We start from the raw sequence: 15086 nt of genomic DNA, 5'->3' as shown, positions 1-15086 counted from the left end.
CCCCAATGTCAAAAAACGAGGGGTGGGAACAGCAAGAAAATAACTCCACCCATAACAACCAGAGCTCAACGGAGGAGTTGAAACCTTAAACAGTCGCCTGCAAAACCTTGCCTGGACCACGTCCATGGAATGCCAATCAACTTCTTTGGGGTGCGATGGCCGAGGACATAAGGACGGAAGCACAATGTCCTCATTTAGATAAAAGGCTGAAACCACCTTCGGAAGAAACGAAGGCTATGGGTGCAGCACCGCCTTATTCTTGTGGAGGACCAAGTAGGTATGGAGACTTGCATGACAAGGCTGCCAACTCAGAAACCCTCCTGGCAGATGTAATAGCCACTAGAAAGACTACTTTCTGAGAGAGTGTCAATAAAGGGATCTCCCTGTTTTCAAATGGCGGTTTCTGGAGGCAGCAGTGGTCAAAACAGAGGGGCCACATGTTGAACCCTCTGAACAAAACGTACTAACCAATGAATGAGTCACCAAATGTCGCTGAAAAAAAAAAAAAAAAAAAAAAAAAAAAGGACAGCCAAAGCGGATACCTGCCCCTTAAATGGTGCTTAAGGCAAGTTTTTGATCCACTCCTCGCTGCAAAAATAGCGGGATACTGGAAACTGAATATGTACGTGGACGCCACCCCATCTCCTCACACATGAAGATGTAGGCCTTCCACGTACAATGATAAATCTTCAGAGAAGATGACTTCCGTGCCCTCAGCATAGTGGAGATTACCGAATTCGACAGACCTCGGTCCCTTAGCACCTGACTTTTCACAGCCACGCCGTTAAAGCCAGGGTCTGTAAAGCAGGATGAAGTATTGGACCTTGCGACAGAAGGTTCACTCGCATCGGCAGCAGCCACGGAACATCCAACACCATTTGTATTATGGTAGGTGGAAAGAGGCATAAATCAGGCAATAATGCCCCCATGGAGCTACCAACGCATCCGCCCAGGGATCTTTTGACCTGGCCACAAACCTCTGTACCTTCCAATTGAGTCGAGAAGCCAGGAGATCATCATCAGGCGTGCCCCACCTTAGGCAAAGGAGCTGAAATACATCCCGATGTAGTGACCACTCCCCTTGGTCCAGCATCTGACAACTTAAGTAGTCCGCTTGACAGTTTTCTACGCCCGGAATGTACAGGGCCGACAGAGTCAGCATGCGCTGCTCTGCCCACCGCAGGATGTGAGCGACCTCCAGGGCTGCAGCCGAGCTCCTTGTTCGTCAACATACGCTATCGCTGTGGCGTTGTCCAACTTGATCCTGACCGGACGCCCCTGCTGCCTCTGTGACCATGTGCAGAGGCACCACCGGATCGCCCGAAGTTCCAGCACATTGATTAGCAGATGGGATTCATCCTGCGTCCAGCGACCCTGGGCCGACTGTACGCCCCAAATTCCCCCCAACTGGTCAGGCTGGCGTCCGTTGTGATCACCATCCAATGAAGAGGAAGGGGCAACTTCCCGGACCGAAGGGCCGGAGACCTCGGCCACCAGAATTTGACAATCCAGAGATAAATTGAAATTTGTCCCATTTGGACAGGATCTCCTTTTGCAAGATTCAAGTGTGGAATTGAGCATATGGTACTGCCTCGAAAGTGGCTACCATGAGACCTGGGACTCGCATGCAAAAAAGCAGCAACGGCCACCCGCGGGACACCAACAGCTTCACCGCAGCTTGAAGATTCTGCAGCTTGTCCGAAGGGAGAAAGACTCTCGCCTCTGAGGAGTCAAGAAGCAAGCCCAGGTACTCCAAGCGTTGAGACGGCACCAACACTGAATTCTGGAGGTTCAGTACCCAATCAAACTCCCAAAGAGTTTGCATGGAGAGTGCCACATTCTCCGTTAATTGAGGCCGAAGCTGCTCTCAGAAGGAGGTCGTCCAGGTAACCCAAGATTGCGATCCCTTGATGCCTTAGCAAAACCAGAATTGGGGCTAACACCTTGGTGAAGACCTTTGGTGCCAATGCCAAGCCAAAAGGGAGAGCTACAAATTGGTAGTGCTCGTCCCCGACCGCAAATCTCAGAAACCTCTGATGCCTGACACATATGGGGACATGCAAATATGCGTCCTTAATGTCCAGGGACACCAGGAAATCCCCCCTAATGGAGTGCAGTGACCACGGAGCGAACAGATTCCATCCTGAACCTATGTACTTTCACAAAGCTGTTGAGAGCCTTGAGATCCAGGACCGGGTGGACCCCTTCCTTCTTTGCGACCACAAACAGATTGGAGTAGAATCCCTGAAACCTTTATGGTGTCGGCCCAGGCACTATCACCCCACGCAGCAGCAGGTCCTGTACTGCCCTGAACAGGGCTTCCCGACAAGCCGGAAGATGATGAAGGTTGGATGGAAAAATTCAGTTTGGCAGACAAGAAAGAAACTATCTTGCATCCTGATGAAACCAGTTTGCAGACTCACTGGTCGGAAAGTAGGGAGGTCCAATGAGTTGCAAACTCCCAAAGGCGTTACCCCACCCGAGAGTCAGGCAGCAACAGATTTGCTCACAGGCTTGCGAAACCAGGGACGCTTTTGTCCCTCAGCTGGTACCTTGTCGGACTGGGAACACTTACCTGCTGACTCAGGCGGATGAAAAATCTGCTTCTGAGCGGAAAAGGAGGGCCCTTGCCTACGGCGTGGCTCCTTACCTTTCCTGGACTGTGGGAGCAATGTACTCTTAACCCCAGTAACATTCTTAATAATGTCATCAAGTGAGGCTCCAAACAGCCTTTCCCCCTGGAAGGGCAAATCTGCCAGCGCCTTTAGATGTCTGGTCCGCAGACCAGCATTTTAGCCAAATCAGCGACGTAGCACCACAGCTGATACTGTGGCTCTAGAGAGCAAGGGGGCCTATCTAAGGCCGCATCACAGACATACTTAAGGCCCTGCACCAACTGGTCTGCCAGCTCCATGCAGACCGGGGAAGCTTGTTGCTTCTCCAACTCACGGTGCAACAATTTAGCCCATTGAGTAAGCGTCTGGGACACCAGGGCCATGTAACACTGGCCGCAATGCTGACCCCACCACCGTAAACATGGACCGAGCAACAGCCTCGGCCCTCCTGTCGGCAGGGTCCTTGAAAGCAGGGGTCCCTTCCACTGGAGTCGTGGTCACCTTATGTAACCTGGAAACCTGGGGGGGGATTTGTCAACAAATCTGAGATATCCATTTCTTCCAGAAAGTCTCATCAAAAGGGGTAATGCACCGGCACCGCCATGTGTCTCGGGACTGAAAGGGCCCGCTGCGAGCTTCCCTACTCCTTGTAAATAAACTTATCAAAATAAGTTAGGTAGGGAGACACCTTAGCCATGCGGGCCGACTTGTGGGACCCGAAAGGGACAGACACCTCTGTAGATGCCCCCGCCGCATCCTCCATCTTTAGGGTACCCCGCACTGCTGTGATAAGTGCTCCTACAAGTGCTTTTTCCTTCGCTGACCCGGACACAGTCATTCTCACTTTCCAAACAGTACTGGTCCACATCCTCTGAAATGTGAGAACAGGGGCCGCCTGCCACAGCGGGACCCGAGTCTGAATCAGAGCATTTTTTTACCTCCCTTGCGCCCACATACCATTTCCACCCTGGCAACAAAAGGACTCCAGGACCACCAACAAGGCACCGCACGTGCAGGGGAGCCGGTTGCCATTACAGGGATGTCTGGGGAAGAAGAGCCAGCTTCTGACGCCATGCTGATCCACACTCGCCTGTCACCACTTAGGGACCTAAGGCAAGTCACACAAAATGCCCACCCTCCTAGATGCCAGACTGAGGGGCCCCCCACCCTGACTTAGGTACTGCGCTGTGCTGCCCGCTCTCCCCTGTGTCAGACAAGGTTTTCTGTGTAAAAAGCGTGCTGTTCTAGAAAGAAAAAAAGTCACCCAGTGCAAAACAAGCTGAGGCTACTAGAAAATGGCTGCTCAGGAAACAAAAAAGCCTGAGGGCGCTGGGAAAATGGCCGCTGGACTTCCAGAAAATGGCCAAAAGGGAACAAAAAAACTGGCAGTGGCTACAGGAAAATGGCCACAGTCTTTGCGGTGGCCTCCCCACATGGTGTACACACCAAAATACTCCACCACAGCCCAAGAAACAGGAAAGAGGACGAGCGGAGCGCCCTGCCAGGACTCTGAGCCCCTCCCGGAGGACCCCAAGCCAGGTACATGCACCCCACCCCCATATGCCCAGTCACACAGTGGCCCATAGCATGGGGAGGAAGGAAAGGGACAGGGAGAGAAGAAAGGGAGAGCGAGAGACCCCCTAGTCGACCTCCCAGGGAATTGTCTAGCTGCTCCATCCTGCCAAGACAGGTGGAACCATACTTACACCTCCTGCAGGGACTGCTGGATGCATTCCATGGACAGACCCATCAACCAAGCAGTATGGGGTGGCTGTCAGCCACGGCACACTGACACGGACAGCAGTAGCCTGGTCATGTGTGCTCCGGAGCATATAGGTCACCGGCCGCCCCTGGATCAGATCGAGCAACCTTCCAGAGATTTAAACCAGGGAGATTTATAGGAGCTTTATCGGCTCCTATAAAGTGGTCAACCAGCATAGGCTAGAGTAGCAAGCTAAAGGCCCGTACAAACACACATGATACGAAAACCAGATGGAAAAATTCATACGACAAGCTGCCTGACAATTTTCGGATCGTTAGTATGGTGCTTTCGACAGCCAATTTTGCTTTTTCCTCAGACAAAAGCTGGATTCGCAGACTTTAACCAGTTCCCGACCAGCTCCTGTACTTATACGTGGGCAGAATGGCACGGCTGGGCAAAGTAACGTACCCGTAAGTTACTTTGAATTTCCCACCGTGCCAGCGTGCCTGGCGCGAGCTCCGTGACTGCCCGCGGGTCCCGCAGACTGGATCCCGGTGGGGATAGCTGCGATCGTGTCACAGCGCTCAAGAACGGGGAGATGCCGATGTAAACAGCATCTCCCCGTTCTGCCTAATGACAACACACTGATCGTCTGCTCCGAGCAGCGATCAGTGTGATGTCACACACAGCCACGCCCCCAGGCAGTTAGAAACACGCCCCTAGGATACACTTAACCCCTCCCCTGCCAGTGACATTTTTACAGTAATCAATGCAATTTTATAGCATTGATGGTTGTATTAATGCCAATGGTCCCAAAAATGTGTGTCAAAATTGTCCGATGTGTCTGCCATAAAGTAGCAGTAACAGGAAAAAAAAAAAAAAAAAAAAAAAATCATTGATCTAGTAGAACAATCAAACCCAACCCTTATTGCGATTTTTTTTACCATAAATATGTAGAATACATATCGGCTTAAACTGAGAATTTTTTATATATATATATATATATATATATATATATATATATATATATATATATATATATATATATATATATATATATATATATATATATCTTTGGGGGATTATTATAGCAAAAAGTAAAAAATATTGCATTTTTCTCAAAATTGTCGCTTTAATTTTTTGTTTATAGCGCAAAAAATAAAAACCGCAGGGGTGATCAAATACCACCAAAAGAAAGCTCTATTTGTGGGGGGGGGGGGGAAAAAAGGACGCCAATTTTGTTTGGGAGCCGTGTCGCACGACCGAACAATTGTCAGTTAAAGTGACGCAGTGCCGAATCGCTAAAAGGGCTTGGTCCTTTAGCTGGGAAATGGTCCAGGGCTTAAGTGGTTAATATACACTATAGGATTGTAACAGACCTGGGAAACCTTTGGGCACTCCAAAGAGAAAAGTAATGTGGTGCACATAGTGCCCCCTCACCTTCCTGTCAAGCCCTGTTCTGAGCCACATTCTGTCTGAATAATGTGTCCGGGTTCCAGTTGAACTGAAACCTGGACACATGATTAATTATAGGAAAAAAGTAAAAAAAAAATGACTTTTTTTTTTTCAAAATTGTTGCACTGTTGTGAAGCTCTTCACTTTCAACATGAGACTAGCATGCCACAAAAAAAAAAAAAAAAAAAAAAAAAAACACGTTTGGTCATCCGGAAAGCTAAGCGTGTGTACGAGGCTTACAGCTCTAGAACGAAGCTCAAGATGAAATCTGCATACTTGGCTTGATCAGTCCAATAAAAGCAGGTAAACAAAAACAAAACTAAGAGCCACAGACATTAGAAGGCACATAGATTACTTGTATTAGCTAGTGAAACATTTACTTAAAACGGGAGTCCGCTGGGACTCCACGTTTTTTTTTGTTTTTTTTTTAAAGCCAGCAGCTACAAAATACTGCAGCTGCTGACTTTTAAAATAGTGACACTTACCTGTCCAGCGCGCCCGCGATGTCGGCACCCGAAGCCGATCTCTAGATCGTCTCTCGGGTGCTGCCGCCGCCATCTTGGGTATGGGAATCAGGAAATGGAGCCTTTCGCAGTTTCCCAGCAGGCAGCAGGGCACTTGCGGAAAGGGGCGGGCACTTGCGGAAATGGGCGTAATCTACGCCCCTTTCCGCAGAGAGCTATCCCGGAAGTGGGTGCAGATACCTGTACTGTACAGGTATCTGCACCCCCCTCCCCCCTGAAAGGTGCCAATTGTGGCGCCGGAGGGGGGGAGGGTTCCGATGAGCGGAAGGTCCACTTTAGGGTGGACCTCTGCTTTAAACTTGGTATATATAGCAATTCAAAAGCATTTCAACAATATTCTGCTTTTGTTTTTTAGACTATTGTGCTTTGAAGAGGTTGACTACAACTTCCATTGCCAAGCAGCAAAACTGAATTACTCCACAGTAAAATTATCACATAAAATTTAAAATGTTTTATATGTTTTAATCAAGAACTTTACATCTAAAATTACCAACATCACGTTAAACAGAATATACATTTAGAGAGTTGAAAGAACATTGAATTCAGTAAAAAAACTCACTTTTCTTCTCCCGTTAACACCTTTTCCAGGTCTCTCCGAGGTGTCTGGCCACCTGAACTGCAGAGAAAAAAAAAAAAAATGAACATCGATTCAAACACTGACAATATGTTACCCAACAAGATCTGTAGTTGGGTGGGGTTTTTTTATATACGATCACAGTCAAAAGGGCAATTTACCTACTCATTCTTCTGCGCTGTGGCATTTGCTCCAGATCTCTCTGCTCTCTCTCCTCTCTGGTCATCCCTTTATAGTTGGAACTCAGCCCGAAGATGGGCCGTGACCATTCATCTGAACATATCAGGAATATATTAAATCAGCCATTCGTATTAAAATATTGCACAGATCTGCTACTGCTGGTATACTTATATGGTACCGTCAGGAAAACTTGGCAACAAACATTATTGCAGCAGGTCATTCAAAGCCAGCTAATTAGGTTTGTAAAATGATCTTCAGATGGCGCTGTAACTGGACATAATAACCAGATGTCTACCACTGTACAGAAAAGTAAAAGGCATTCTACCTATTTTATATTCCATCTATCTAAATTTACAACTGTCATTTTCTGAAAGTAGTTCTAAAGTTTTCTTTTTTGTTTTACCTCAATGCATTCCCTGCATTAAGGTTTAAAATCCCCACTAACTGTTCCATTACCCTCCCTTATCCTCTCACCAATCTAGTGCTGTCACAGTTGCAGTCCTTCCCCCTTCACTTCTTGGTGTCACAAAATACACAGGCAGCAGCAAAAGACATAGGATGCTGCTGTGGTCAGTACAATCCTGTGAGGAGGGAGCAGGTGGTGTGGCCATGGACGCACACAGTCCGGCCTGGAAGCAGAAATAAAGGGCAGACAACATGGGTGGAGTACTCAAGAATAGGAGGTAAGGGACTGCTCTGCTCAATACCACTGCACAGAGCAGGCAAGTATAACTGATTTTAACCACTTGCCACCCGCCAAATAGCAAAAGGACGGTGGCAAAGTGGTTTTAATATCCTGACCGGATGTCAAATGAAGTGATCAGGATATTAAGCCGCTGCGCGCCCCCGGGGGCGTGCATCGCGGCGAACGTTGTTGCGGGGTGTCATTCTGACACACCACAACTACGATCTCGGTAAAGAGTCTGACGGAGACTCTTTACCATGTGATCAGCCGTGTCCAATCACGGCTGATCACAGTGTAAATAGGAAGAGCCGGGGATCGGCTTTTCCACACTCGCGTCTGTCAGTATGCCAGTCAGTGCCCACAATGGATGCCAATCAATGCCCATCACTGATTGCCATGCATTATTGTTTGGCACCGATTGGCATCCATCCCTATACAATACTGTACACTCCAATGCCCATCCGTGCCGCCTATCAGTGCCCATCCATGCCACCTATCCATGCCACCTATCAGTGCCTATTTGTGCCACCTATCAGTGCCTGTGTCGCATATCAGTGCCACATCATTGGTGCCCATCAGTGAAGGAGGAAACGTACTTATTTACAAAGTTTTGTAACTGAAAAAAAAAAAAAAAATCCCAGAGGTGATCAAATGCCACCAAAAGAAAGCTCTATTTGTGGGAACAAAATGATAAAAATTTAGCTTGGGTACAGTGTAGCATGACTGCGCAATTGTAATTCAAAGTGCGACAGAGCTGAAAGCTCAAAATTCATCTGGGCGGGAAGGTGTATAAGTGCCCAGTATTGAAGTGGTTAATTAAAAAAACAAAAAAAACTAAAAAGGCTTTAATATTTTTAAGCATTTGTAATCCTGTTAATTTCACTCAACATTCCTTTACTGTAAATAATAAAACTTCAAATACTCCTATTATCCTATAGCTGATGTACTATTCCAGCACATTACAATATATTTAAGTGAATTACGAGGTAACAAGCCCATGATTCTCCAATTCTCAGAGAAATGCATACTCCAATTAAATCTGCAGTACATGTGTTAAAGATTTATCCTACATACTTATTAACTTTCCAGCAATATCCTTGTTCGGTCTCGACTCTTTTGGATGCTTGTACAAATACATAACAGATCTTCCAATGCCACTGTGTTTTAAAGTTTCCTGGCTTACGCTAGGGAGCTGGGGAGAAAACACAAAAAAACAAAAAGGATGAGGGATATCAAAAAGGAAAACAAAATCAGAGCTTGGCTTTAGCCACATGTGTGAAATTAATGCAGGTGACAACATAAAAAACAGACTGCAACCTCACCTCTTGCAAGATCTTCAGCAGTTCCTCCCGGATCTTTAGAGCTGGCAAGCTTCGATCAGGAAGGGGGGTGAGCCACTCTTTAATTGCAGACATAACACCACTGTCAATAAAGGTTTCTTTCAAGTCTTGTCTAAAGGAAAATTAACAATATATATGTGGAAGAACAAATATTAAAAAATTATAGCATTTTCAGAACAGGTATATAAAATGGTATTCTTACTTTTTAAGGTGCATTACTACTGTGGGAAGCAAGGTTAGCTTCTTTAGTGCTGGTTTCTTGTTGGTGTTCAGGTTTCTGTCCTCCTGAAAAACACAATAATTAAAGCAAATCACAGATTATGATCACAAACATAAAAAAACAAAACAAAGAAAAAACAGACAATACTTGTACACATTTCTCAAATCATTTTCACACCAAAGCTACTGTAGACACCAAGATATTCCTTGCCATTTTTTGTGCAATACTTTAATGCAGCCATAATGTTGTAGCATTCAATAACAGAAATATATGTTATGGTATTAACCACTTCCGAGCGCTGATTGGACAGAAGGGGAGCCAATGAGCGGGTTGGGGGGAACCCGATGTGCGTTGGCTACCAGAGATTGCCGGTTTTGTAAATGCAATAACTTTTGCGCTTATTGGGATTTTTTTTTTTTTTTTTACCAAAAACATGTGGGAAAATACATATTTGCCTAAATTGATGAAGAAATTAGTTTTTTCATTGGATGTGCAAGTAAAAAAAAATTTTTTTTTTTTTCAAAATGGTTGCTCTTTGTTTATAGTGCAAAAAATAAAAACCGCAGGAGGTGATCAAATACCCAAAAAATAATTTAAAAAAAGCCCTATTTGTGGGGAAAAAAAAAAGAACGGATTTTATTTGGATACAGCATAGCAAGACCACACAATTGCCAGTTAAAGTAACAGTGCTGTAAATGGCCTGGTCATTAAGGGGGTAAAACCTTCCGGCCCACTAAGGAATCAGGGTCTAATAGATCAGCTCTGTACAGATCTGCATTTACAAATGCACGGGGGTTGGCTCTTCATGCTGGAGTTACAACAGGTAATGATACTGCACATTTCATTTACTAGACAAAAGCAAAGTGAGCAATGAAAATCAGAGCTAAATAGTGTTTAGTTAACTATTTAATGAGGGAAATGGAGTCTCAAATTGTGGACATAGGACATATGACATGTGCAGGATACCCTGTAGTATTATTACTATGCCTTGAGACTTTAGTTTCTAAAAAGGTAACTCACCTCTGCTGCCTCATTCATTTTCATAATCATAGCATTCACTACATCGTCCGCATCGCTTATAAAAGTGCCGCCATCACGGTTTCTCCGGCGCTTACCACTCATGCTCTTCTTCCTCTCCAACATCATTTCAAAGTCAGATTTAAAATCACCTCTATGGAAAATAGAAGACATGGCTATAATTAACAAGATTCAAATGCGCAGTGTAAAAATCCTATTTGTATTGAATTTATCAGCGAACACAGTAAATATGGTGCTTGGCATTAATATTCTGTATACATGGAGGTTAGACAGTAACATGTTCCTCCCCAACAAATAGTCCTCCTATGTTTCTCTCGAGGGGAAATGCGGTAAGAAATCAAGTGACAAGTCACAAAGAAATGCAAAAACTATTCTGAAAACACAGATATTAAAAGTAACTCAAGGCTTTCATTTTGCGTTTTTAAAACATGTCACACTCACATGCTCTGTATAATTTGTTTTGCACAGAGCAGCCCCGGTCCTCCTTCTCAAAAACCCCCTCCCCTCCTGCCAAGAGCCTCCAGAGCAAGAAGCTTGCAATGGGGCACCTAAGCAGGCTTGTTTCCAAGCTGCAGATCTGTGTGTCCATTCACAGAGCCATGGCTTGGCCCCCCACCTCAGATTTGCTCACAGCCAATGAAGAGGAGGATGGAGAGTCCCAGGAGGCTCTTGTGCACATTGCTGGATCGAGATGGGGCTCAGCTAAGTATTGGGGGGCTGGTGCACAGATGAGGTTTTTTAACTTCACGCATAGAATGCATGAAGGTAAAAAACAAAAAACACCTTAAGCCTTTAGAACCACTTTACAATTAAATAATTATACTACACCATGCAAAACCTGGAGAGAAAGTATAATTTGCCTGACCAAGCACTGGAAAGGAAGAGCAGGCAGAAGAGTAAACCATCTACGTCCTCTGTTCCTGCAGTCTAAGCAGAAAGTACAGCCTATAGACCAGAAATCTAAAAGGTGGGATGCCTGCAAAGCCAGCATAAAAGCTGTATTGTGTGATGAATGCCAAAGCAACAGCATAAAGTGCATCCAGAAAGTATTCACAGCACTTCACTTTTTCCACATGTTATGTTACAGCCTTATTCCTAAATGGATTAAATTATTTTCCCAAAAATTCTACAAAACAATACTCCTTAATGACAACGTGAAAGAAGTTTGAAATCTTTGCAAATTTATTAAAAAAACATGTTATACGTATTACGTAGTAAGGACTACTTTTCAGAGAGTGCGAAAAAGGCATTAGATCATATAAACAAATCGCCTGTCGTCCTGCATTTTACAGTGATCCTATATGAAAGTGCTATCCTCACCCCTGCTCCCACAAGCCTCCACATACTGCCCAAAAACATATTTACAGGGGTTTATCCAGTCCTGCTCAACATATCCTGCCTCACCAAGACATCTGTTAATCAAATACATCATGAGATGCATTGGTCTATATTCACTGCTTACATTTTACCAGATTTCATATCAACATCAGAGTCAGAATCTTCTTCTGCTTGTTGTTTTGGAGCCACAGGCTTCTCCCCATCCAGATCCTCTTGGTTAAAACCCTAGGAAAATTGAGAAAACCCTTGAGTGCTGCATAAACATGTACAAGAAACTCTTAAGGGGGAACCTTCTCAATTGCTTAAAGCCGATTGCTTAAATCGGCTTAAATCGGCTGATGATCACCAAACTATAATCCTTACAGAGAATAGTGAACTAGGGGAAAAAAAGGAGAGGTGCAGCACTTTGGTAGCATAAAAGTGACAAAAAATTATATCAAGGTGTAAAATACATAATATATACCTATTCTTATGCCGTTCTAATCAATAAAGTGCTTAGAAAGTGTCCAGAAAATATTTTAAACAGAGCTGCACGATTCTGGCTAAAATGAGAATCACTATTTTTTTGCTTAGAAGATAGATCACGATTCTCGCAGCGTCCTGAGATCATCTTTTACATTAAAACAAAAAAAAAATTGGGCTAGCTAACTTTACCCTTTTTTTTTTTATTAATTGAAGTGTATTTTTCCCCTCAAAAATTGCGTTGAAAGACCGCTGGACAAATACAGCGTGACAAAATATTTCCATGTTATTTCCTAGGGTCACTGAGATATATATATTTTTTTTTATATATGTTTGGGGGTACCAAGTAATTTTCTAGCATAAAATTAGGATTTATTTTGTACTCCCCGTCAAATCCTTTTCTCTGTATTTCGACTGACACAGCTCCTTTCTTAGACCATCAGGTTGTTATGCCACCTTCAGGAGAGGACTAGGCAGAACATGTTAACATGTACAACAAAACCAGGACTTTCTAGTTCCGCCCAAGGGGCGGTCCCTTAGGTAATAACCCCCCAGCCTCAGTACATCAACAAGCAGTATAACGTAAAACAAATAGGAGGGGAGGGTGTTGTGTCAGTCGGTGAACTACAGAGAAGGATTTTACGGTGAGTACAAAAAAAAAAAAAAAAAATCCTATTTTCTTACGTTCACCGACTGACAGCTCCATTCTTAGACCATCGGGATGTCCCCAACAGCATAAAAACTTCACCCACAAAAAAAAAAAAAAAAAAAGAAAGAAAGAAAGAAAGAAAGAAAAAAAAAAAAAAAAAAAACAGACTGCTCCTCAATCTGGGAGTCACTACCTTACAAAACCACCTCAAAAAGCTAGCGGTAACAAAGGCAACAGTGCATTTACTTAAAGTAACTGTGTTTTCGTAAAACAGAAAAAAATGAAGTGCAATTGCAATTACTTTGCGGCCAAAACAGGCATCAGCCGATGCACTGACATCTACCTTGTAGAATTTTGTAAAGGCGTTAACAGATGACCAAGTCGCCTCTTTACACACTTGATCGACAGATGCTTGATGTCGGAAGGTCCAAGACTTTCCAATTGACCTGGTAGAATGGGCCATGACTGGAAAGGGGGGGGGGGGGGTAGGGGAACTGCCCCTTCAAGGCGTAGGCCTGTACTACAATCTGTCTGATCCACCTGGAAATGGTGGCTGACAATACCGCCATGCCTTTGTTGGACCAGCCACCAAAACAAACAAGGAGTCTTCTGAAAGGGAGCCATAGCAGACAAATACACTCTCAGAACCAGGGAATGTAGCGCCACCTCCTTAGGATGTATTGGCGTAGGACAGAGATGGTAACACAATGTCTTCATTGATGTGGAATGCAGAAAACAGCTTCGGCAGAAAAGGTTGCGGACGCACAACCATTTTATCCTTGTGGATAACCAGATAGGGCGATTTGCAAGACAAGGCTGCCAGTTCCGAAACCCTCCTGGCCGATGTAATGGCCACTAGGAAAACCACTTTCTGGGAAAGAGTCAACAGAGGGATCTCTCTGATATTCTCAAATGGCAGTTTCTGAAGCGCCGATAACACCAGGTTCAGATCCCATGGGGGTAGCGGTGGAGGCATCGGAGGAACTACATGTCGGGCCCTTGAACAAAAGTCCTCACTAGAGAGGGAGATGCCAGGGGTCACTGAAAAAAATAAATAAAAAAAAAGACAGCCAAGGCTGATCTTTGTCCTTTAATGGCGCTTAAGGCCAATTTCTGGTCTACTCCTCGCTGTAAAAACAGCAGGATCCTGGATATAGAAAAAGGAGCGGACACCATCCTTTCTGCTCACACATGGAGATGTAGGCCTTCCAGGTACGATGATATATCTTCAGAGAAGAAGATTTTTGTGCTCTCAACATAGTTGGAATTACCGAGTCCGAAAGGCCCTGGTTCCTCAACACCTGGCTCTCAATAGCCATCCCGTTAAAACCAGCGATTGTAAAGCAGGATGGGGAAAAAAAAAAAAAAAAAAAAAAAAAAAAAAAAAAAATCGGACCTTGAGACAGAAGGTCCTCTCGTGATGGCAGTCACCAGGGGGCATCTGCCACCAGGCGCACTAGGTCGGCGTACCAGGGACGCCGAGGCCAATCTGGTGCAAATCAGAATTACTGGAATCCCCTCAGCCTCCACTCTGCGGAGCAGGTGTGGTAGTAGCTTTAGCAGAGGAAAGGCATATATCAGCTGGTACTGACCCCACTGAGCCACCAGCTGGACACGAATCTTGGCAACTTCCGATTGCGACGGGAGGCCAGAGGATCCACGTCTGGAGTAACCCATCGCAGGCACAGTAGCCTGAACACCTCCGGATGCAATGCCCATTCTCCTAGGTCCAGCATCTGGCGACTTAGGTAGTCCGCCTACCAGTTCTCCACTCCCAGGATGTAAATGCCCACTGAAGGATGTGAGCGACCTCCCGTGCGACGGCCGAGCTTCTTGTTCCTCCATGATGATTTACATCATCAAGGAGGCCATGGCGTTGTCTGACTGGATCCTGTTCCGAAGCCCTTGAAGTCTTATCGACCATGTGGAGAGGCATAGCCCGATCGCTCGCAACTCAAGCACACTGATCGTCAACTTGGATTCCTCCTCCAACCAGAGGCCCTCGGTCGACTGAACTTCTATTATGCCACCCCAGCCAGTTAGGCTGGCGTCCGTTGTGATCACTGTCCAATTCAGAGGTAGGAACGACTTCCCGGACTGAAGTGCTGGGGATCTCAGCCACCAGAGCAGGGAGTCCCTGACTGGCTCACAGGAATATGCCGATCCAGGGATAATGGATATTTGTCCCATCTTGTTAAGATCTCCTTCTGCAAGACTCTGGTGTGAAACTGGGCGTACGGTACTGCCTTGAAAGAGGCCCCCATGAGTCCCAGGACTTGCATGCAGAAGCGTAGCAATGGCCAC

The 15086-nt window shown here is 45.3% G+C and overlaps 1 protein-coding gene across 2 annotated transcripts in view; it reads right to left on the bottom strand.

Moving 5' to 3' along the window:
• IWS1 (interacts with SUPT6H, CTD assembly factor 1) overlaps positions 1 to 15086 on the bottom strand; it is a 59496-nt gene that overhangs the window by 7247 nt on the left and 37163 nt on the right. For both annotated transcript variants that reach the window (XM_077488415.1, XM_077488414.1), the window contains exons 6-12: positions 11796 to 11896; positions 10316 to 10466; positions 9278 to 9360; positions 9058 to 9187; positions 8810 to 8927; positions 7032 to 7143; positions 6856 to 6912 (exon numbers count right to left, since the gene is read on the bottom strand). In XM_077488415.1, coding sequence (XP_077344541.1) covers positions 6856 to 6912; positions 7032 to 7143; positions 8810 to 8927; positions 9058 to 9187; positions 9278 to 9360; positions 10316 to 10466; positions 11796 to 11896 — 752 coding nt within the window. The remainder of the gene's footprint in view (positions 1 to 6855; positions 6913 to 7031; positions 7144 to 8809; positions 8928 to 9057; positions 9188 to 9277; positions 9361 to 10315; positions 10467 to 11795; positions 11897 to 15086) is intronic.

This window comes from Lithobates pipiens, unplaced genomic scaffold, assembly GCF_037356315.1.
Source record: "Lithobates pipiens isolate NorthernLeopardFrog02 unplaced genomic scaffold, aLitPip1_a1.2 Scaffold_18, whole genome shotgun sequence".
Lineage (NCBI taxonomy): Eukaryota > Metazoa > Chordata > Amphibia > Anura > Ranidae > Lithobates > Lithobates pipiens.
The sequence above is the reverse complement of the archived record's forward strand: the minus strand, read 5'-3'. Positions and strand labels throughout refer to the sequence as shown.